The sequence below is a fragment of the Anomaloglossus baeobatrachus genome, chromosome 2 (assembly GCF_048569485.1).
Source record: "Anomaloglossus baeobatrachus isolate aAnoBae1 chromosome 2, aAnoBae1.hap1, whole genome shotgun sequence".
Classification (NCBI taxonomy): Eukaryota; Metazoa; Chordata; class Amphibia; order Anura; family Aromobatidae; genus Anomaloglossus; species Anomaloglossus baeobatrachus.
The window spans coordinates 232,992,625-233,014,500 of NC_134354.1; the positions used below are offsets into that span (position 1 = coordinate 232,992,625).

General features: G+C 47.8%; 1 protein-coding gene across 1 annotated transcript in view; it reads right to left on the bottom strand.

Annotated features, from left to right (window-relative positions):
* Positions 1 to 21,876, bottom strand: part of SLC26A9 (solute carrier family 26 member 9) — a 158,844-nt gene that overhangs the window by 77,134 nt on the left and 59,834 nt on the right. The window contains exon 2 of the mRNA XM_075333686.1: positions 2,457 to 2,626. Within this exon, the coding sequence (XP_075189801.1) occupies positions 2,457 to 2,581 (125 nt within the window). The 5' untranslated portion in view covers positions 2,582 to 2,626. The remainder of the gene's footprint in view (positions 1 to 2,456; positions 2,627 to 21,876) is intronic.

Genomic DNA, 21,876 nt, shown 5'->3' on the forward strand with positions numbered 1-21,876 from the left:
GATTTCAAGTCTTGTCCCACTAACAGCCCAGATAGAGTGAGACGGAAGCCCAATGTGGGGGATAGGGCGTCTGCAATTGCCTGCTAAAATCCCACATCTCAGTTCTCGCGGGCCACAGCTCCCACAGAAAAGTCACCGGGAGCGGACTTACCCCGTTTCATGCGGACTAGTCAACACACAAGAAACCAATCTAAGTGCAGGAGGAAGGACCCCTGTTCTGTCCACCGGTGTGCGGGACCCGAGCACACCCCTCCGGAGGCTACCAGTTGCCGGCAGTTGGTTTACTATCTGGACTCTGTGTGACTTTATTCAAAACAGTGAGTACACCAGTACCATCCGGTCCACCCCCACAGACTGTGCCCGATAACTCTATCTCACCGATACCTGGGCCCCGGGACAACATCTCCCCTACCCGTGGAGGGGATACCATCCTGCTTCCCTGATCCATCAGCCCTGGGCACCCCATACCAAGGCAGCGGCGGTGTCACCAACAATCACCGCAACCCACGGGTGGCATCAGTGACAAAGCTCTCCCCTGTAAATAAACCCCTTTTTTACTTGCAGGCGATGGACGGCTGCACGAGCCTCGGTCTGGCTGCCACTCGAGGCACAGCAATCGCCCGGATCCGAGCGTCTCGAGCAGCCCCCCTGCCGTGGTTTGTCTCCCGCCCGCAACACTTCTTCTAGTAATCAGCCAAAAGGACCCTAGGTATAGAAGGTGCCAGTGCCTCTCATGAGATTATTTGTTCCTTTGAGAGTCTCTCAATAATTCAATATCCTGAGGGACAATATCATATTTGGCTGATTAAAGCATTTATTCTAATTAGGGAATTAAGGAAGATAGCAATTAGCCAAATAAAGATTCAGGCTGATCTTATGTGTATTTTGTACCTTAACTGACTCTCAATGTCTCAGTGTATTGCATCTGATGGAACTTCAGCCTGTGTCCCCTGCAGTGGTTTAACTTGAAGCTTATGGTCCCCAATGGAAAATGTCTAATAGGAGCCCCAACTAATACACGTCTTTAATAGTATTTGACTTTTCATATAGGCCAAGGAAACTTTTTGTGCTCGCTAGGCTCCAGGCCACTGCTCCTATTATAAATACTCGCCTGCTCCTCTGCCTCCTGCTTGTTGTAGGTTTCTCCCTGTCAGCTTTACAAGCAAAAAGCAGGCTAAAGCTAAATCACACGGGATGTACTAGAAATTTAGCACACAACACATAATAATATATAATATATTTTTTTTTTATTATAGTACAGTTGGAATAAATCTGTGAGTTTGCACTTTTTATATGATGCATCCCAATTTCAGATCGTGCTGGCTCCTTTTTCCCTGTTATGACTGTAGTTATTCTACAATTTCTGGTGACTGACCATCACCATACCATGCACGCATGATTTTTGTTTGCAATGTATTCCTCCTGTTGGTAGCTGTTCACATTCAGTTGCCTCACCCCTTACCCCTTTCCACAGGCAATGCTAATTAAGCACCATACTTGGATCTGGTCCGCCTTTATCAATGGTTGCTGTCTGGCACTGGGAGGGTCAGTTCTGATATAGTCCGGGTATGTGTAGAGCTTGCTCCACATACTGGGACCTGGGCTGGCCACTATCCATAATTGCCTCTTTTGCAACATGGAAGCGGCTATATACAGGTTACAGGTATGTGTGCTCCATTATGGTCCTGCTTTTAACTTTATCTAGGAGGCCGCATGGCACATGAAATACATAATATAGGTTAGGACCCCCCTATTGAGATTTGCCGTGACGTTGGCAGGAGTGGCTCAAACAATTGATCAATTATTTGCTAAAAATCTCATTTTTTATTATAGTACAGTTGGAATAAATCTGTGAATTTACACTTTTTATATGATGCATGCCAATTTCAGATCGTGCTGGCTCCTGCTTGTTGTAGGTTTCTCCCTGTCAGCTTTACAAGCAGAAAGCAGGCTAAAGCTAAATCACACGGGATGTACTAGAAATTTAGCACACAACACGCATGGTAGCATGAACAAGCAATGTGAGTAAGGAAAGCTTTATAACGACAGTTAATTTCTATGTAGAACTATTTCACTGCTAGGTTATAAAGCAGAACTGTTACCTTTAGCTACAGAGAGTATGACAAGGACTGCACTTTTAGGCAAACTGGAGATGACATGACTTAGATGCCAATTTTTAAGGTATTAAAAATGTTTGGATGCAACTAGTGATGAGCGAGCGTGCTCCCCACTGCTTGTTACTCAGTTCAGCATCAGGGCTCTCAGGTACGAATCAAGTATCAAATATAATGGAAGTCAATGGGAAACTCGAACATTTTTAAACTCAGATGCTCGATAGAGTAACAAGCTATTGCAACTTATCTGGGATGTAAAATTACATGAAAAACTAGTGTAGTACAGCATTAAAGTCTCCTTAAAGCTTACATGATAAATAATAGAAATTGTTTAGCTGTTACCTGAACAATTTCCTTGCTTTCCCGCCCACTGGGTAGCTGCGGTTTTTCTTCTCATATTCTTCATTAAAAAGGTCAAGGGAGTACGTAGATCGATCAACTATGTATCGAGGACGAGCTTTATTCATGGTTTGCCTCCTATCAGTTGAGGTGACAGATATTCCTTTAATAAACTAAAATATAAAAAGATATAAAAGAAGGTTTCTATAAGTATATAAATTGAAAACTATATAATACAGTGTTCCTGATATATGTAAGCTCTGCGAAATACTGTATGTTAGCGCTATATAAAAATAAAGATTATTTATTATATTTATTTATATAATGAAAGGGTTTAAAGCTTTTTGGAAACATAAACTGTATAGTTATAAAATATAAAAAAAGAAGTCACGTAACTATGTCTAGTTTGCACTATTTTCTACTTCAATGAAGACAATCACAACTGTGAATAATAACTTTTTTTTTTATTTTGACTGCTGCAACTGCTGCTCCCAAAGGCAAATAAATCTGATAAAGATTTTCCGTTATCTGTGAACCTTTTGCTATAAACTCCTAGCAGGTGAGCTTATGTACTTGTTAGTTCAGCCATGCATTTAGTTTTGATTCCTTTACTAATGAAACACTATTGGTGATGTAAACAGTAGTCACTGATAGCGGTTCTTGTGATGAAACAGGTAAGCAGTCATAGGTATGCTTCATTCACATTCCCTGGCTGTGATATTATTTTAGAAGACGCTTAATTATAGAAATTACATAATAATTTTTGGTGAGGTTTCCAATTTTAAACATTTTTTTAGAACAATCTGAATCTTTCAATATTTCGGCCCCAAGCAAAGACATCATTAATCTCAAATACACAACCTCATTTAAATGGCCTAGGAACCAGATAACATATTTAGGAGTCCAAAGCACAAAAAACCCTAACATGCTATACCAGAAGAACTTTCTCTCTTTAATCAACAACACCAAGGCACTTCTTAAAACCTATGACATCCCCTACTTATCATGAGTTGGCAGAACCAATGTAGTTAAATCTTATATACTTTCAAAAATATTATATACTATGACTATGCTTTCAATTTACCTACCCCCCTCCTTCTTCATTTCCATCAAGCAAGTAATTTAACATTATGTCTGAAAGTACAAAAAAATCCAGGCTTCCTTATAGATTACTCATTCTACTTAAAAGCTCAGGGTGTGTGGGGCTTCCAGACATCCTATCCTATCACAAATTCATCCATATTAGTAGGTGGCTGAAACTGATCTAACACCATAAGCATGACCCCAATGTAGACCCTGAACTAATATTACTAGGAAGCCAAGCAAACAAGCATCTATGGTCAGCCAGTGTGCCACCAAGAGCCTCCATTTTAGATAACTCCACAATCACGACAAGGCGTAGTTTAGTCAAGACCCTCTCTCTCTCAAATTTAATCTTGGAAACGTCACCTATAGGTTCAATTCCTTATTTACTAGACAAAAATTACAAGAACGTATACGACCTCTTAGCAAATTTGCTGATACTTGCTATGTCTCAATTATGAGCTAAAAAAATTCCTCTGGAAAATTCCTGGCTGAAAGAGGCCTTGAAAAAACCTGGTAATGTTGTACAACAAAACATATAGATCATATACTGTATTAGAACAATTCAAAAGAACTTTCCTCCTCTCTTGAGATTGGAGATGGTTGGACCTCTTTGCCAAACTACCTTCCCCATCCCAAAACTGATATCTAAAATATATTCCCGTCTGATCTCTCCTACAGACTCCTTCAAACCCTTGTTCTTGCTTTCATGGCAAAAAGAACTCAACATCACACTAACAAAGTCACACACAAAGTCGTAGGGATCCTAGCCAACTCCCATGGTTTCTCTAGATGTATGTTATGCAGGAAAATTCATATAAAATCTTATCCTGATGGTATAGAACTCCAGAGGCGTTACATCTATTTGGATTGACCAACTCTAGTCTTTGCCAGAGGTGCAAAGCCAATACAGGAAACTGGTCTCACCTTTTTTGGGCACTGCCCGGATTTGAAGTTGTATTGGACAGATGTATACAATACACTGAAAAATCTAGGCATCTTAAAACAAGATTTGAAGGCAAAAGAAGTTCTATTGTCCTGCCCTGCGGTCAAGCTTTTAATCTCTCTTCATTGGAAGCAACCCTTTCCTCCAACTCTTCAAGAATGTAAGAAGGTTCATATGAGATATAGATTAGAGGAGCTTTCTTGTTGGGAGATGCACACAGATCCCACATTTAAAGAAACTTGGCCCAGCAAATATATTTTACAGACTTCGTAGCTATCCCATGTCATTGAGCAACCAATAATTTTTCACAAGACCATATAAATATTTCATCGTCATGTGTCTCCATACCCTTAGTTCTTCAAGTCCCTCCAGTTCATCCCCACCTCATGGATAAGCCTCATACAAATTCTGCCACTAAAATTGTTTGCCGCGATGAGTCCAAGTATTGTCACGTAATGTTTCAGGATTTCACATATTTTTCCAGTCTAAGCTCCCGCCTCTTCAGATTTCTGTTCACTTGTCTTAGTTCAAGTGCCACTGCATAAGTAGCTGGAGTGATGTTGTGTTTATAAAATCTTAAAAAAATAATTTTTAAAAAAAATAAATGACATCCTAATAATCCAAAAAATCCCTCAAAATCAACTTGATACTTTAACCCTTGTCTGGTACCATGAAATAAAAATCACTACTTGTACTAATCTGCATAGGGTCATATTGACCCCATGGTACCAAACAAGGACTTTTTAAATGAGAAAATATACCATAATATTTTCACTATATTCACTGTTTCATGTTGACATTGATGGCTGCTGGTTCTTTATATGTTTGGACTTTATACGTTTGCAACTATAGGCCAGGCACAATCTTGGGCTTTAAGGGGAATCTGTCATCAGTTTTTTGCTAATTCATCTGAAATCAGCATAATGTAGGAAAAGAGACCATCATTCCAACGGTGTATCACTTAGTGTACTGGTGCAGCCATTCTGACACAATCAGAATTCTGAGATGTAGGATGAAACAGAGCTAAAAAGCTAACCCAAGCCACAGATTTTTATGTAGATTGTCTATTGACAACAGGCTGCTTATCAGATGAGTTGGCATGGCTGGAGTGCTTGGGAACAGGCAGGTAGTCAAAGCAATGATAATGTCCTGGTGATAGAAGCTTCAATATAAGTAAACAGAAGCACACACCTTAATAAATAACATATCACGGAAATCTGTATTTCAATCCCTATCTCCTGCTGTCTTTAGATACATAGGAAAAACTTGCTGACATATTCCCTTTAAATGGTCACTGTCTTTTCAACAGTAGAGATGAGGGAATCAATTTGTATGACTCCGGTCAGGCGACCAAGTCAGTGGCTAAGCAGACACCGCGCTGAGGACACCAGAAGGGTAGAGATTTGTGGGCATCCTGTTTAGCCACTGACCTGGCTGCTGGACCGGACTTGCACAAATTGATCTGCTCATCTCTAATCGTTAGTATGAGCACATACAAGTGTCGCGGGCGGGGAGGACGCCGCTGCACTGCGCTCGCTAACGCTCGGGTCCGGCGCTGCTGCGATGGCTGTTCGGTGGCTCGAGCGGTGGGCCGGATCCGGGAACTCGAGCGGCGCTCCTCGCCCGTGAGTGAAAGGGGGTAGTTTTATTTGGGGATTTGGTCCGTGACGCCACCCACGGGTTGTGGTGAGGTTGGACACCACCGCTGCTGGTGACGGGGATCCCGGGAGCGATGGTAGGGAGCAGCTGGGATGTTGTTCCCCCCCTCCGTGGGTAAGGGGTTGGTGGTCCCGGGGCCCGGTGAGGTGACGGGGAGGCAGGGTTGGCAAGATGCAGGGTCGCCTGGACTGCGACTGGACTGGACTGGAATGGCAGCGCGGTGCCGGACGGCACGGTTGTACTCACTCAGCCACAAATGTACGCAAAGTCTCTGGTAAACCAAACGGCTGGATGGACGGGTCCCGCAGCCGGCTGCTGTGACTTCTCCCGGACGGTTGGTGGTGGCTGCCTTTCCCTGCACCTTTGTGTATGTTTGGTCCCGATGGATTCCCACCGGTAACCCGCTCCCCAGCGTGTATATGTGCCAGAGGAGCCCTTTTGCCCGCAGGCTCTGGCCCTTGGAACACTAGCTGTGGCGGTAGCTGTATTTCCTTTTGCTGGTCGGACGGTTGCCTTCAATTGGGTCTTGGCTATTAGGAAACCCCTGGGGTTCCGGTCACTGACGGATTTGACCTCTAATGGCGACTCCAAGCCTGGTCGGGGTCCGCAGGCCCTGCCTGTGTGTGCTGGCTTCACTTCGCTCCCCGGTTCGGTACCGGCGGGCCACCGCCCGTCCCCAGTCCTACGGTTCCGCGTTGATCTGCCTCTCCTGCAGACGGCCACCACCGTCTGCCAATCTTGCTCTAAGTGCCCGGGTCACACACCCGGACACGGTCAGTTTACTCCTCTCTTCTCACTCCTCTCTCTTCCACTTCCCTAACTGTTCTATCTTCCTTTTCTGCCTCCAGGACTGTGAACTCCTCAGTGGGTGGGGCCAACCGCCTGGCTCCACCCCACCTGGTGTGGACATCAGCCCCTGGAGGGAGGCAACAAGGATTTTGTGTCTGGCTGATGTGGCTGTCTCAGGGTGGGGGTGTGTGTTGTAGTACCTGTGACGACCTGGCTAGTCCAGGGTGCCACATTCCCCCTTGGTTAAATGCAGACCGTCCGCGAGCTGCCCGTCCATCACCGGTTTTATTTTTTTTCTTTTAACTGCAAAAATATAAAACATCAACAGTTTATGCATTTTAAATCTTCCCTTATGGGAACTTAAACGTTACAAACCACATAGACATACACTTTTAATAATAACGGATGGATGGCTTCCGCTCTCACACCCAAGAAACCTAGCCCTGATGCTGCCCCTAAGAAGTGGGTAGCACCCCTTGACCGCAGTCCAAATCCAGGCTGCCCGAGTGGGAACGGGTACGGTGCCTCGCACCCGGCTGTCACTTCAGAGGACCCCACGTCCATGGGGGACCCCTGACCCCCGGAGGATCGCCACCGGTTGCGGTAGTGGCGGGCCTGGGCCATCACTTTCCTCCAGGCTCATCCTCCAAACCTGCCTCTCCGGAGGCGGCAACGGAAAACATGCCCCAACTTATTTACAATCCCACCAGTTCGTGGGTGCCCTGCAAGTTCTCAGGCATGTCCATGAGGAGTTCCTCATGTCAACGGTACAAAGGGTCCCTGTGGGGACAACTTGCTGGCAATGGCCGGGTCAATCACGGTGTCAATCAGTTTATTTTCTCGGTTGATTCATTCATTTACTTATTTACTTGACAGGTAACGGTACTGGTGGTCCCAACGGGGACAACGGTGCAACGGAGGGACCGCTGCCTTATTTCAAGTCCACACCGCAGGCCGGAGGAAGGGACTGGGCCGGTTCTTGGGCCTCCTGGCCTCCTCTCAGCTTGGCATCAAGGGCAAACCAGCCCCTCTCTCCACAGTGCTGCGTGTATGTCACTAAATCGCCTGGGAACAAGTTGCGGCCCGGGTGGCCCTCTGGTAGCTGGGCATTGACATCTCGACGGGCCACAAACACCTCGGCCTCCTGGCCCGGCTCGAAAATAAGTCCATACCCCCAGCGGGGGTCGAATCTTCGCACCTGACCCTCGTATATCGGGCCTCGTACCCGGAAGGTGGCTCTGCGGAGGTTCTCCTTCTCCTGAATCGTGCGGGCTATCAGCTCAGCCTTCCGCTTCTCCCTCTCCGCAATTTCCCGGCCCAGCTGGCTCAGCTCCCTGTCCCAGTAAGAGGCGTCTGCTTGACCCTGCGCGCGGGTCGGGCCCCGCAGGATCTCCTTCACACTGCCCACTACTGGCACCCTCTGTGGAAGGTCCCGCGGTGTCATGGCCTGGGTTGCTGCCTCACAGCGACGACCCGGTGCAGCCTCGGCCGAGGCGTGGGGTATGGGTACAGGGGTCCTCACCTGCTGAGCCTCCTCCTCCTCCTGGATGGAACGGATCACCGGAGCCAGAACGGTACTGGGTGCGGTCACTTCCGATGCCGCCGGTACGTTTTCGCAGATCGACGCTGCCCTCGGGAGCTTCCACGGAAGCGGTGCTGGTCGTCTGCGGTCCTCGCCTGCAGGCTGGTCCGCTCGGGCAGACAGGCAGGGTTCCGCTACCGGTTGTAGGGGTAGCGGGCCTAGTGCTGGGGCGGCAGCAGCCAACACAGGCAGCGGGGGAGGCAGCAGGGTGAGCGGGCGCAGACCGGGCCCCTCAGCCGCAACGACCGATCCTCTAGGGACAAAGGGGCGTGGGTCGCTTACCCGCTCCTCCAAGTCTTCCTCCACCTCGCGTCTCCGTATGGCCGCCACCACATCCGCCATGTCGGCCTCCCACTCCTCCAGGAGGAGCTGCACTTGCACCTGCAGACGGCTGCTCAGTTGGACGGTCCTGGCCTCCACCCACGCTGCGGTGCCGGGCGCGGGCTCGGGGACTGTGGAGCTACCGGACGGACGGTGCATGCTGACAGCGGTATCTTCCAGGAACCAAATGGCGGCAGAGTCCTGGCGTCCCTGCTTTTATGGCCTCGGCTTACATGCGGCCGGATGCCATCCGTCCGCCCTTGGTCTTTTCTCAGCACCTTCTCTTCAGGGGCGGGGCTTCGGCTTTCGCGCCTCCACTGCTCGAGAAGACGCTTGAGCGGGAAAATCTTCGCGCCCAAGATGGCGGACTCTGAAATTTTTTGGCCGGACACCGCCGGCGTGGCACAAGGCGCACTTCTACCAGCCGGCAGAACGGTAAGATCCTGTTCGTGACGCCAAGTTGTCGCAGGTGGCGAGGACGCCGCTGCGCTGCACTTGCTAACGCTCGGGTCCGGCGCTGCTGCGATGGCTGCTCGGTGGCTCGAGCGGTGGGCCGGATCCGGGGGCTCGAGCGGCGCTCCTCGCCCGTGAGTGAAAGGGGGTAGTTTGGTTTGGGGATTTGGTCTGTGACGCCCCCCACGGGTTGTGGTGAGGTTGGACACCACCGCTGCTGGTGACGGGGATCCCGGGAGCGATGGTAGGGAGCAGCTGGGATGATGTTCCCCCCCTCCATGGGTAGGGGGTTGGTGGTCCCGGGGCCCGGTGAGGTGACGGGGAGGCAGGGTTGGCAAGGTGCAGGGTCGCCTGGACTGCGCAGCGCGGTGCCGGACGGCACGGTCGTACTCACTCAGCCACAAATGTACGCAAAGTCTCTGGTAAACCAAACAGCTGGATGGACGGGTACCGTAGCCGGCTGCTGTGACTTCTCCCGGACGGTTGGTGGTGGCTGCCTTTCCCTGCACCTTTGTGTATGTTCGGTCCCGATGGATTCCCACCGGTAACCCGCTCCCCAGCGTGTATATGTGCCGGAGGAGCCCTTTTGCCCGCAGGCTCTGGCCCTTGGAACTCTAGCTGTGGTGGTAGCTGTATTTTGCTGGTTGGACGGTTGCCTTCAATTGGGTCTTGGCTGTTAGGAAACCCCTGGGGTTCCGGTCACTAACGGATTTGACCTCTAATGGCGACTCCAAGCCTGGTCGGGGTCTGCCGGCCTGCCTGTGTGTGCTGGCTTCACTTCGCTCCCCGGTTCGGTACCGGCGGGCCACCGCCCATCCCCGGTCCTATGGTTCCGCGTTGATCTGCCTCTCCTGCAGACGGCCACCACCGTCTGCCAACCTTGCTCTTGGTGCCCGGGCCACACACCCGGACACGGTCAGTTTACTCCTCTCTTCTCACTCCTCTCTCTTCCACTTCCCTAACTGTTCTCTCTTACTTTTCCCGCCTCCAGGACTGTGAACTCCTCAGTGGGTGGGGCCAACTGCCTGGCTCCACCCCACCTGGTGTGGACATCAGCCCCTGGAGGGAGGCAACAAGGATTTTGTGTCTGGCTGATGTGCCTGTCTCAGGGTGGGGGTGTGTGTTGTAGTACCTGTGACGACCTGGCTAGTCCAGGGCGCCACACAAGAACTGATCTTAGAACTAAAATGCTTCTTTCTCCTATCAGCTCCCTGATGTGTCAGATTAACATTGCCTGTTGAAGCCTATGGATAGAGGAGGACTGAGGATGGGAGGAGCAGAGTAAGAGAAACGACAAAGGGAGACATAGACAGATCATGCTGCAGCTTTCTAGTAAGTTTTTTCTCACCCCATTACTGGATTCACAGGTTCATTGTTTAGTACTACTGTATCATTTCCTCCTTGCTGCTTTTGAACATGTGCTACATAGATACAAAACAAATAACCAATGAGAAAAATTGTATGAAAATTACCCTGAATAATAATGAATAAAATGCAAGTGCTTAATAACAGGGTACTTAGTATATACATTTTTGCAAAAAGGTAAGACGCCAGCCCACCTCGTCATGGTGTACTCATCTGGGACGGTCCCTAACCAACTAAAGTTAAAACCATTATATATACCTGACTTGTGTATCAAAACTCCAATGTGAATGGTAACAAGTGGTCAGCTGGGTCCCAGATTAAATACACAGCAAAGTGGGAAGCAAATTAATTGTTCAGCCACAGTATAAGGAGGGCTGCACCCCCAACTTGCAATAAAGCAAGAGAACAAACAAAAAAAAACAACTGAGTTGTAACGAAAAATCTTTGTTTTTTTCCTGTCTAGAGGCTGCCCTTTACATGTTTGTAATGTTGCATGGTTACTGATTTTTTGTTACAGCTCAGTTTATAGATACAAAAGATCAGGAATCCATAATGTTGTACATGCAGTATATGGGAGACATCCAAAAAGCTAGTCCCCACACACTTACAGCTCAGTTGTTGTTTTTTTTTCTTGCTTTAGTTGAAGTTGGGGGCGCAGACCTCCCTTTACTGAGGCTGAACAATTAATTTGCTTCCCACTGCACTGTGTACTTAATTTGGGACCCAGCTGACCACTTGTTACCATTCACATTGGAGTTTTGACATGACACAAGTCAGGTATATAAAATGTTTTTACTTTTTAATTGATTAGGGACTGTCCCAGATGAGTACACCTTGACGAGGTGGGATGGCTTCTTACCTTTTTGCAAAAGTGTATATACTAAGTACCCTGTTATTAAGCACTTGCAATTTATTTATTGATATTCAGGGTATTTTTCATACAATTGGGAGACGTCCAAGAAGCTAGTCCCCACACACTTACCCAGACGCAAATGAAAAGTAAAAATAGAGCATGGGAAGGAAAAAAAACTGTTTACATCTTACATTTCTAATTACATCTTTCTTACATTTCTTTTTATTAAGCATGTTTTTTAGATGACTGTGAAAATACTATATACTGTATATTACAATTCCAATAAATACGTATATTTACATGTCCATACACATATTGTAAAATGTTGTCAGAGTAGCACAATGGACACAGTGGGAACATCAGCTGCTGCTTCCAGAAGGATCACTGAGCGTCCTTCTGAACAGCCTGTGCAAACAGACATGACAACGCCAGGAGAGTGTACAGGCTCTCAGGTTGCACCATATCCTGAGCGGATATCAGTCTGGAAAAGTGGCAGTATTTGCTCGAGTTTTTCAGAGGGCACTGTGCATAGCCTATTGTGTCTATATACATGGGCGGGTGTGCATATTTAATACCCTATGAGGATATGGTGACAGAGCAGGGTAGGTTAATACTGGAACATAGCTATTACAACTGGACTGAAGAGAAGATTATAAATAATCAATGTGACAGTTTTATATTATGGTTTATCTCTGAATAAAAAGCTAAGTTTATGCTTTGTTTTGTTCGTACATTTCAGGATCAATAATCAAACGAAACTACTGCTACTAAAAGGGAATCTCCCAGCAGGTTTTTGCTATCTCATCTGACAGCAGCATGAAGTAGGGAAAGAGGCCCTAAATCCAACGATATATCTCTTAGGCCTGTGCCACACATCCGTGCTGCCGGCACGTGTTTGTCATTTTTTACACGTACCGGCGGCACGGAGACACTTTAACCAATGCTACCCTATGGTAGCAGGCACACACACGTAAAACCACACGGAACGTGTGTCCGTGTGCGTTTGTACGTGTGTGCGATTTTCAAAGCGCTGACATGTCAGTGTTTTCTCCGGCAGCACGGGTGTCACACGGCCCGCACCCGTACCACACGGGTGTAGTGTGGATGCGGTCCCGTGTGACACGCGCCGGAGTAAACACACATGTCAGGGAAAAAAATAAAAAACATTAACTCACCTTCTCCAGCCCTCCTGTCTCTGCCGCTGCTGCCTCTTGCTGCCGACCGCCGCTCATTAATCTCATAGAATATTCACTTCACTGCCTGGCAGCAGCAGCAGCGGGGAGACGGGAGGGCTGGAGACCGAGGATCAGCACCACGGACAGCAGCGCGGACAGCAGGGAGGACCAGGTGAGTATAATAATTACTGATTCTACGTGTGCTATCGCGGATAGCACACGTAGAACACACGTGTCACGCACGTACCAGAGACACGTACTTACCTGCACACAACACGCAGGGAAAATACGTGTCTCTCGGCACGTGCGTGAAATTCACGTGAGTGTGGCAGAGGCCTTAAGCTGGGTTCACACTAAGCGACAGCGACAACGATGTCGCTGTTATGTCACCATTTTCTGTGACGTAACAGCGACCTTGTAAGTCGCTGTTATGATCGCTGCTTAGCTGTCAAACACAGCAACGCAGCAGCGATCATAACGTCGCTACATGTGCAGAGAGCAGGGAGCCGCGCACACTGCTTAGCGCTGGCATCTTGCTCTCCTAGGTACAGTACACATCGGGTTAATTAACCCAATGTGTACTGCAGTTACATGTCACAGTGCAGAGAGCAGGGAGCCGCGCACACTGCTTAGCGCTGGCTCCTTGCTCTCCTTGCTACAGTATACATCGGGTTAATTACCCGATGTGTACTGCAGCCACATGTGCACAGAGCAGGAGCCGGCACTGGCAGCAAGAGCGGAGGCTGGTAACGAAGGTAAATATCGGGTAACCAGGGAAAGGTCTTCCCTTGGTTACCCGATGTTTACGCTGGTTACAGCTTACCGCAGCTGCCAGACGCCGGCTCCTGCTCCCTGCTCGCTTCATTTCGTCGCTCTCTCGCTGTCACACACAGCGATGTGTGTGTCACAGCGGGAGAGTGACAACCAAAAAATGAAGCTGGACATTCAGCAACGACCGGCGACCTCACAGCAGGGGCCAGGTCGTTGCTGGATGTCACACACAGCGACAGCGACGGGACGTCGCTGCAACGTCACAGAAAATGGTGACGTAGCAGCGACGTCGTTGTCGCTGTGTGTGACACCAGCTTAAGTTTACTGGGTGCAGCCATTCTGAAACAATCAGAGTTTTTAGATTTACCATGTAGCAGAGATCAGAAAACTAATCCCACCCACACCAGGCTCTCTATACAAAAAGTCTATAGAGAATGAGCAGCTCATCAAAGCAGGGGAGTGCCGGACTAGCTGACCTCTACATCACTTAGTCTGGCAATAATATTGTCCTGAAGCTAAAACAAGCATTGCATGTAAAAAAAAACCAGCACAGCCCTTATTAGAAACACCACTGAAATCTGTGTGTTAATCCTCAAAGCATGCTGTCTTCATATTACATAGAAAAAAATGGTGACAGATTCCCATTAAGGGGACTGGCACCAGAGACTTCTCTCTAAGTAATGGCAGTGCAGTGCAGGTGGGTTTTTAATTACCTTTTATATTGTCTACCTCCCCTTCATCATAGTCAGCTGGATGGGGCACAGCACTGAGCATTTTTGGCAGTGTAATTGTGGCGCCCCTGACCTGGTCAGGCACCACTGAGTACTGCACCCATGCTGGGGACAGTACAATACAGGTAATCCAGAAGGCTGACTGGGGTGTGGAACACAGGCGCATAGTGACCAGGTCTCACACATGTACCCATGAGAGGACCCCTGGGGATCCCAGGAGGGGGCAAGCCTTCACCTTCACTGGAATAGTGGAGGGGGTAGAGCCTCCATCTCCTCTCAAGGGGTGTGGTGGAGAGTCTGGTTGCTAGGTGGCGTAGGCAAGAACAGGAGAGGAGGAGCAGTGAGCCAGTGCAGTGTAGAGTCCAGGGAGCTCAAGTGAGGAGCAGATCCCTGGAGCTGTGCAATCTGACAGCGTCCGCGCAGTGGCTACAGACGGGGGAGAACGGTCAACTAGGAGTGCTGCCTGAAAGCCAGCTTCAGCTAGGGAGTGCAACGGAGTGGGAAGTAAGGAGACTGCTAGAGAGCACCAGGCCCAACCGGGCGGCAGATCCCGAAGCGGGGATAGATTCAACTTTCTTCTGCTAAACCTGCCGGTGTGGGGCTCTTAAAGCCCACACCACAACACTACAAAAGCCGCAGCCACGTAACCACAAGTTAGGGCCCATAGGTCATAGGAGGCAAGAGGCTGGAGTGGCCTGGTCCGGGGAACAAGCACACGGCGAAACAAGAAGGGGAGAGAGGCTTGGAGCATCTTCCCTGGGTGACCCCCATAGGGACTCAAAGTCGGGGTTACCCCAAACCACCAAGGGCTAAGGAAGGCGAGTCAGTAGTCACCCTCATAAAGTCAGCCTGAAGGATACCTGGTTCCACCTGGTTCGTCCCAGCTACGCCCGGGTTACTCACCCTGCCATCAAATGTGAGTAAAAACCCTGAAAGACACTCTGCCTGTGTGGTCATTCTGCGACTTGTAGTACTACAAACCTACACCGGGCCCTGGGGCTTGCCTCACTCTCAGGAGGCTACTACATCCGACTGCACCCACCATCAGCCCCAGGCGTCCCCTAACCTGCAGCGGCGGTCCCCACTGACCGCAATACTGAGAGTGGCGTCACGATCAAACAAGAAGATTTCCTACCAGTGACGGAGATCCAGCAACGTGGAGTCCCTGAAGGTAATGTACCGACACCGACACAACACCTGCGGGGCTTCACATAATCATGCCCACTATTAAGCCTCCTTCACACATCCGTGTCTCCAGTACGTGGGACGTTCGTTTTTACACATACCAGACACACGGACACATGCAGACCTATTAAAAACAATGGGTCTATGCACACATCTGTGTTTTGACATGGACCGTGTGTCAGTGTGGAGCACATACAGTATGTGTCCATGTGCTCCACATGGTGACATGTCAGTTTTCTGCCAGTAGCATGGGTCTCACACAGACCACACACTGATGTGATCTGTGTCACATCAGTGTGGCACATACTGGAGAAAACACAGGTGACACAAAAATAAAGAATTTTTATACTTGCCTGTCTCCAGCGCTGCTGTTATGTCCAAGTCCGCTCATTGCATATTCACTGCAATCACCGTGGAAGTAGCAGCAGCATTGCAGACAGCAGCTATGGAGATAGGTAAGTACTGTATACAATCTCATGCTGTCCGTGTGCTATCTAAATGTCACATGGATAGCATAGAGACAGCACACGGAAAACACACACGTGGACACACGCACACATATACGTACTTTCACCATGGACCATGCAAAACATGCACGGTCGTGTGAAGGAGGCCTTAACCTGATTGATATCCAGCTCAGCACATTCAAAGGCTGAGCAGGATATCAAATCAGTGATGATAAATTTCCCTTAATGAGCAACTGTCTTTTTTTCTCATAAGTTAATAGTACACATAAAAATAAGATACTTTGAAATATATCAGAAGACAGATTTTCCCATGAGAGATGAGATGATAGTGAGTGCTCACAGAGTTCTATGGAGAACTGTAACTACTGTTTCAGGAGAACTTGCAGCAGTTCCATGGAATTTTAAAAGCACCAACTGTCTTCTCTTATCTCAGTAATATAAAAATTTGTCTTCACTGAATATAGATTTGACTTATGGGTACAGGTTTGGACTGGCCTACTGGGGAACTGGTAGTGCCTTTACAGATGATGCCCGGTGAGGAGGGGGGCCCAGGGCTGGCCGGGGTACGTACTTTGCTTTATTATACCTGGGGCCGAGCCCCTCTTTTCACCAGGCCCCAGTCACAGCCACACTACTGATGGCTAATTTGCATGCGATGTACTTCAAACACCTCACATGCAAATTAGCCATGTGGACTGTGACTTCAGGGTCAGTGGGGCCTAGCAGGGCACGGGCGTGTCATTCCCCAGCCCAGCATGCAGCAGCATGATTAGGTAATCAAGCTGCAACCTCATCACACTGCTGTAGGCAACGCAGAGCCGCGGAGGTGGTGAGGGAGGACGCGGCACCCAGCTGGGAAAGCTAAGTACTCCATGAGCTGAAGACAAGAGTGGGATGATTACACGTGGTGGTTGGGGGGCCACTGACCCCAGTCTCTGCTTTGCTTCAGCAGAATGTGCATCCGAAGTCACACATCCAGCTGAAATGCATTGCGGCGCAGAGAAAATGCTGTTCAACGTGGGAGCCAGGGAGGATGAGTAAAATGTTTGTTTTTTTTTTTGCAAATATATATAAGGAAGAGCCCAGAAGGGGACATACATACAAGGTGCCAGATATATGTACCAGGAGGGGCCATGAGGTGGCATACATACCAGAAGTTGCCCAGGAGGGGCACATATATACCAGGAAGAGCTCAGAAGTGGACATATATACCAGGAGCCGGACATATGTACCAGGAGGAGCCCTTGAGGGGGACATATATACAATGAATGTCACGTATAGCCCAGGAGGGAACATATATACCAGGAGCCGGACATATGTACCTGAAGAGGCCCATAAGGGAGACGTACAGTCATATGAAAAAGTTTGGGCACCCCTATTAATGTTAACCTTTTTTCTTTATAACAATTTGGGTTTTTGCAACAGCTATTTCAGTTTCATATATCTAATAACTGATGGACTCAGTAATATTTCTGGATTGAAATGAGGTTTATTGTACTAACAGAAAATGTGCAATCCACATTTAAAGAAAATTTGACCGGTGCAAACGTATGGGCACCTCAACATAAAAGTGACATTAATATTTTGTAGATCCTCCTTTTGCAAAAATAATAGCCTCTAGTCGCTTCCTGTAGCTTTTAATGAGTTCCTGGATCCTGGATGAAGGTATATTTGACCATTCCTGTTTACAAAACAATTCCAGTTCAGTTAAGTTTGATGGTCGCCGAGCATGGACAGCACGCTTCAAATCGTCCCACAGATTTTCAATGATATTCAGGTCTGGGGACTGGGATGGCCATTCCAGAACATTGTAATTGTTCCTCTGCATGAATGCCTGAGTAGATTTGGAGCGGTGTTTTGGATCATTGTCTTGTTGAAATATCCATCCCCTCCGTAACTTCAACTTCGTCACTGATTCTTGCACATTATTGTCAAGAATCTGCTGATACTTAGTTGAATCCTTGCAACCCTCAACTTTAACAAGATTCCAGGTGCCGGTATTGGCCACACAGCCCCAAAGCATGATGGAACCTCCACCAAATTTTACTGTGGGTAGAAAGTGCTTTTCTTGGAATGCCGAGTTTTTTTGCCTCTATGCATAACGCCTTTTTGCATGACCAAACAACTCAATCTTTGTTTCATCAGTCCACAGGACCTTCTTCCAAAATGTAACTGGCTTGTCCAAATGTGCTTTTGCATACCTCAGGCGACTCTGTTTGTGGCATGCTTGCAGAAACGGTTTCATTCGCATCACTCTCCCATACAGCTTCTCTTTGTGCAACGTGCGCTGTATTGTTGAGCGATGCACATTGACACCATCTGCAGCAAGATGATGCTGCAGGTCTTTGGACGTGGTCTGTGTATTGTACTTGACTGTTCTCACCATTCTTCTTCTCTGCCTTTCTGATATTTTTCTTGGCCTGCCACTTCTGGGCGTAACAAGAACTGTACCTGTGTTCTTCCATTTCCTTACTATGTTCCTCACAGTGGAAACTGACAGTTTAAATCTCTGAGACAACTTTTTGTATCCTTCACCTGAACAACTATGTTGAATAATCTTTGTTTTCAGATCATTTGAGAGTTGTTTTGAGGAGCCCATGATGTTACTCTTCATAGGAGATTCAAATAGGAGAACAACTTGCAAGTGGCCACCTTAAATACCTTTTCTCATGATTGGATACACCTACCTATGAAGTTCAAAGCTCAATGAGGTTACAAAACCAATTTAGCGCTTAAGTAAGTCAGTAAAAAGTAGTTAGGAGTGTTCAAATCAAGAAATTGAGAAGGGTACCCATACTTTTGCACCGGTCAAATTTTGTTTAAATGCGGATTGCATATTTTCTGTTAGTACAATAAACCTCATTTCAATCCAGAAATATTACTCAGTCCATCAGTTATTAGATATATGAAACAGAAATAGCTGTTGCAAAAAACCAAATTGTTATAAAGAAAAAAGGTTAACATTAATAGGGGTGCCCAAACTTTTTCATATGACTGTACATACCAGGAGGAGCCCAGAAGGGGCACATATATACCAGGAGCCGGGCACATGTTCCAGGAGAGACCCATGAGGGAGACATACATACCAGGAAGTGCACGTTTATGCTAGACAGAGCCCAGGAGGGGGCATATATACCAAGAGCGGGACATATGTAATAGGAGGGGCCCATGAGGGGTACATATATATGAGGAAGAGCCCAGGAGAGGACAAATATGTACCAGGAGGGGCCCATAAGGGTCTCATATATACCAGGAATAGGCCAGGAGGGGACATATATACCAGGTGCAGGAACATATTTACCAAGAGGGGCCCATGAGGGGACATATATGCCAGAAGGAGGAAATATATACCCGGAAGAGTCCAGGAGGGGGACATATATACCAAGAAGAGCCCAGGAGAGGGACTGATATACCAGGAGCGGGGATATATGTACCAAGAGGGGCCCAGGATGACTGACTGAGCCCCTCCCACTGTATCAACGCTGATTGACTGTGTCCCCTCTCGCTGTATCACCCCTCACTGACTGAGCCCCCTTACCAAGTATCACCCCTGACTAACTAAGACCCTTCCCCCCCTGTATCACTACTGACTGACTGCGCCCCTTCCCCTGTATCACTCCTGACTGATTGTGTCCCCTCCCTTCCCTCTATATCACTCCTGACTGACTGCGTCCCCTCCCACTGTATTACCCCTGACTGACTGTGTCCCCTCTCGCTGTATCACCCCTCACTGACTGAGCCCCCTTACCAAGTATCACCCCTGACTAACTAAGACCCTTCCCCCCTGTATCACCACTGACTGACTGCGCCCCTTCCCCTGTATCACTCCTGACTGATTGTGACCACTTCCCCATATATTACTCATTTGACTGCACCCCTTGCCGCTGTTTCACCCGTGACTAACTGTGTCCCCTCCCGCTGTATCACCTCTGACTGACTGAGCCTCCTTTCCCCTGTATCACCCATCCCCTGACTGACTGCGCCCCTTCCCCTTGTATCACCCCTGACTGCCTGAGCTCCCTTCTCACTGTATCACCCCTGACTGAGCCCCCTTCCCCCTGCATCACCCTTGGCTGACTGCTTCCCCACCTGCTGTATCACCTCAGACTGACTTTGGCTTTCTTCCCCATCACTAACAAAATGAGGCTCTTCATGGAAAGTTATAGCCTTAAAAGTGACAGAGAGATTTCCGTAAAGTGTACAAGGGATGTGTGGGAAAGCTTTCTTTCGATATTACTCCAATGTCACTCATAACTGATGTAGGGCACCCATCACTTTTAGCACATATAGTCTGCACATTCTCATAATGTATTTGCTGCAGAATTTCTACAATGGAAATTAACAGCGGTAATAGCCACGCAAATATTGTGCAGATATTGATGCGTTTACTGGTATGCAAATGGATAATTCACCTTTGCCACTAACCTGTTCCTTTGTGGTAGTGAATATCCGAAGCATAAAGTGACACATTGTTCATGCCACATCTACAGCGCTGGACAATTCATGTAGTGGTAAATACACATCAGGGTACATTTCTCATTGAGTTTTCACCAAAATGTGGGTGCCAACTCTTTCTATAACATTAATGCACCAGTCCAGCATTTTGTATTTTTTCACCACTGGACTGGTGCTTTTAACCCAAGGTCTCTGCCACTGTCTTATACTCACTCTCTGGCAGTTTCACCTTTTTTTTTTCCTGTGGTGGTGCCATCTTGTGAGCGCAGCTTCTGACTGTCCGTAAATCATAAGTTACTTTACAAGTTCTCAATACAAGTCTTTGAGAGACAGAACGATGCTCTCATAGACTTGTATTGAGGTGTGATCTTTGGTTCCATGAAAAACTGGAGCAGCCGGCAGGTCACAAACTGCCAGAGACCAACAAGCTCAATGGCACTACAGGGGGAAGATGCCAGAAATGGAGTATAAGGGGTACTTTACACGCTTACATCGTTAGTGATTGCTAGCGATGTCGAGCGCGATAGCACCCACCCCCGTTGTTTGTGCGACATTTGGTGATCGCTGCCATAGCGAACATTATCGCTACAGCATCGTCACACGCACATACCTGATCAGCGACGTCTCAGGGGGGAGCTGTGTTCGGCGTCATAGCGACGTCACTGCGGCGTCACTAAGCGGCCGGCCAATAGAAGCGGAGGGGCGGAGATGAGCGGGACGTAATATCCCGCCCTCTTACTTCCTTCCGCATTACCGCTGGACGCAGGTAAGGAGATGTTCGTCGCTCCTGCGGTGTCACACATAGCAATGTGTGGTGCCGCAGTAACGATGAACAACATCGTACCTGTGGCAGCAGCGATATTAAGGACAGGAGCGACGTGTCAACGATCAACGATTTTGAACGATTTTGCGATCGTTGATCGTCGCTCTTTGGTGTCACACGCTGCGATGTCGCTACCGGCGCCGGATGTGCGTCACTAACGACGTGACCCCGATGATATATCGGTAGCGATGTCGCAGCGTATAAAGCACCCTTAAGTGTAAGGTCAGGAACCTTAGATGAGAACCCCCACTCCAGCGGTAAAAGAACAAAAGGCCTGGAGAGATACTTTAAGAAGTGTATTTCTTTGTATTATACCCTGATTTTAGCATGTTTTACCACTCAGCTGGTGGTCTTATATTTATTTCTATGTAGTTACATAGTCGTCCCCAAGAATAATTTTGTCTGGTGGCCCCAGGGTACTTCATTCCGACACTGTATGGGCATGTGCACACGTTAAGTATTTGGTGCCGAAACTTATGCACTATTTCTGTATTTCCTGGTAGGAAAAACAATGCAGCAATAATGTGTGTTTCTGCCTTGTTTTCGATGCATTTTTGCCACACGTTTTGGGTGAAATCTGCAGCAAAAACGCTACAAGAGTTGACATGCTGGATATATAATTCTGTACCAAATCTGCAAGGAGAAAATACTCAATGTGTATTAGGATTTTGGAGTTAGGAATTAGGATTCCCTTCAAGTTTTTTGACAAATCTGCACTCAAAATTGCATTAAAAAAGTTATAAAAATGCAGCCTATGAATTGAAC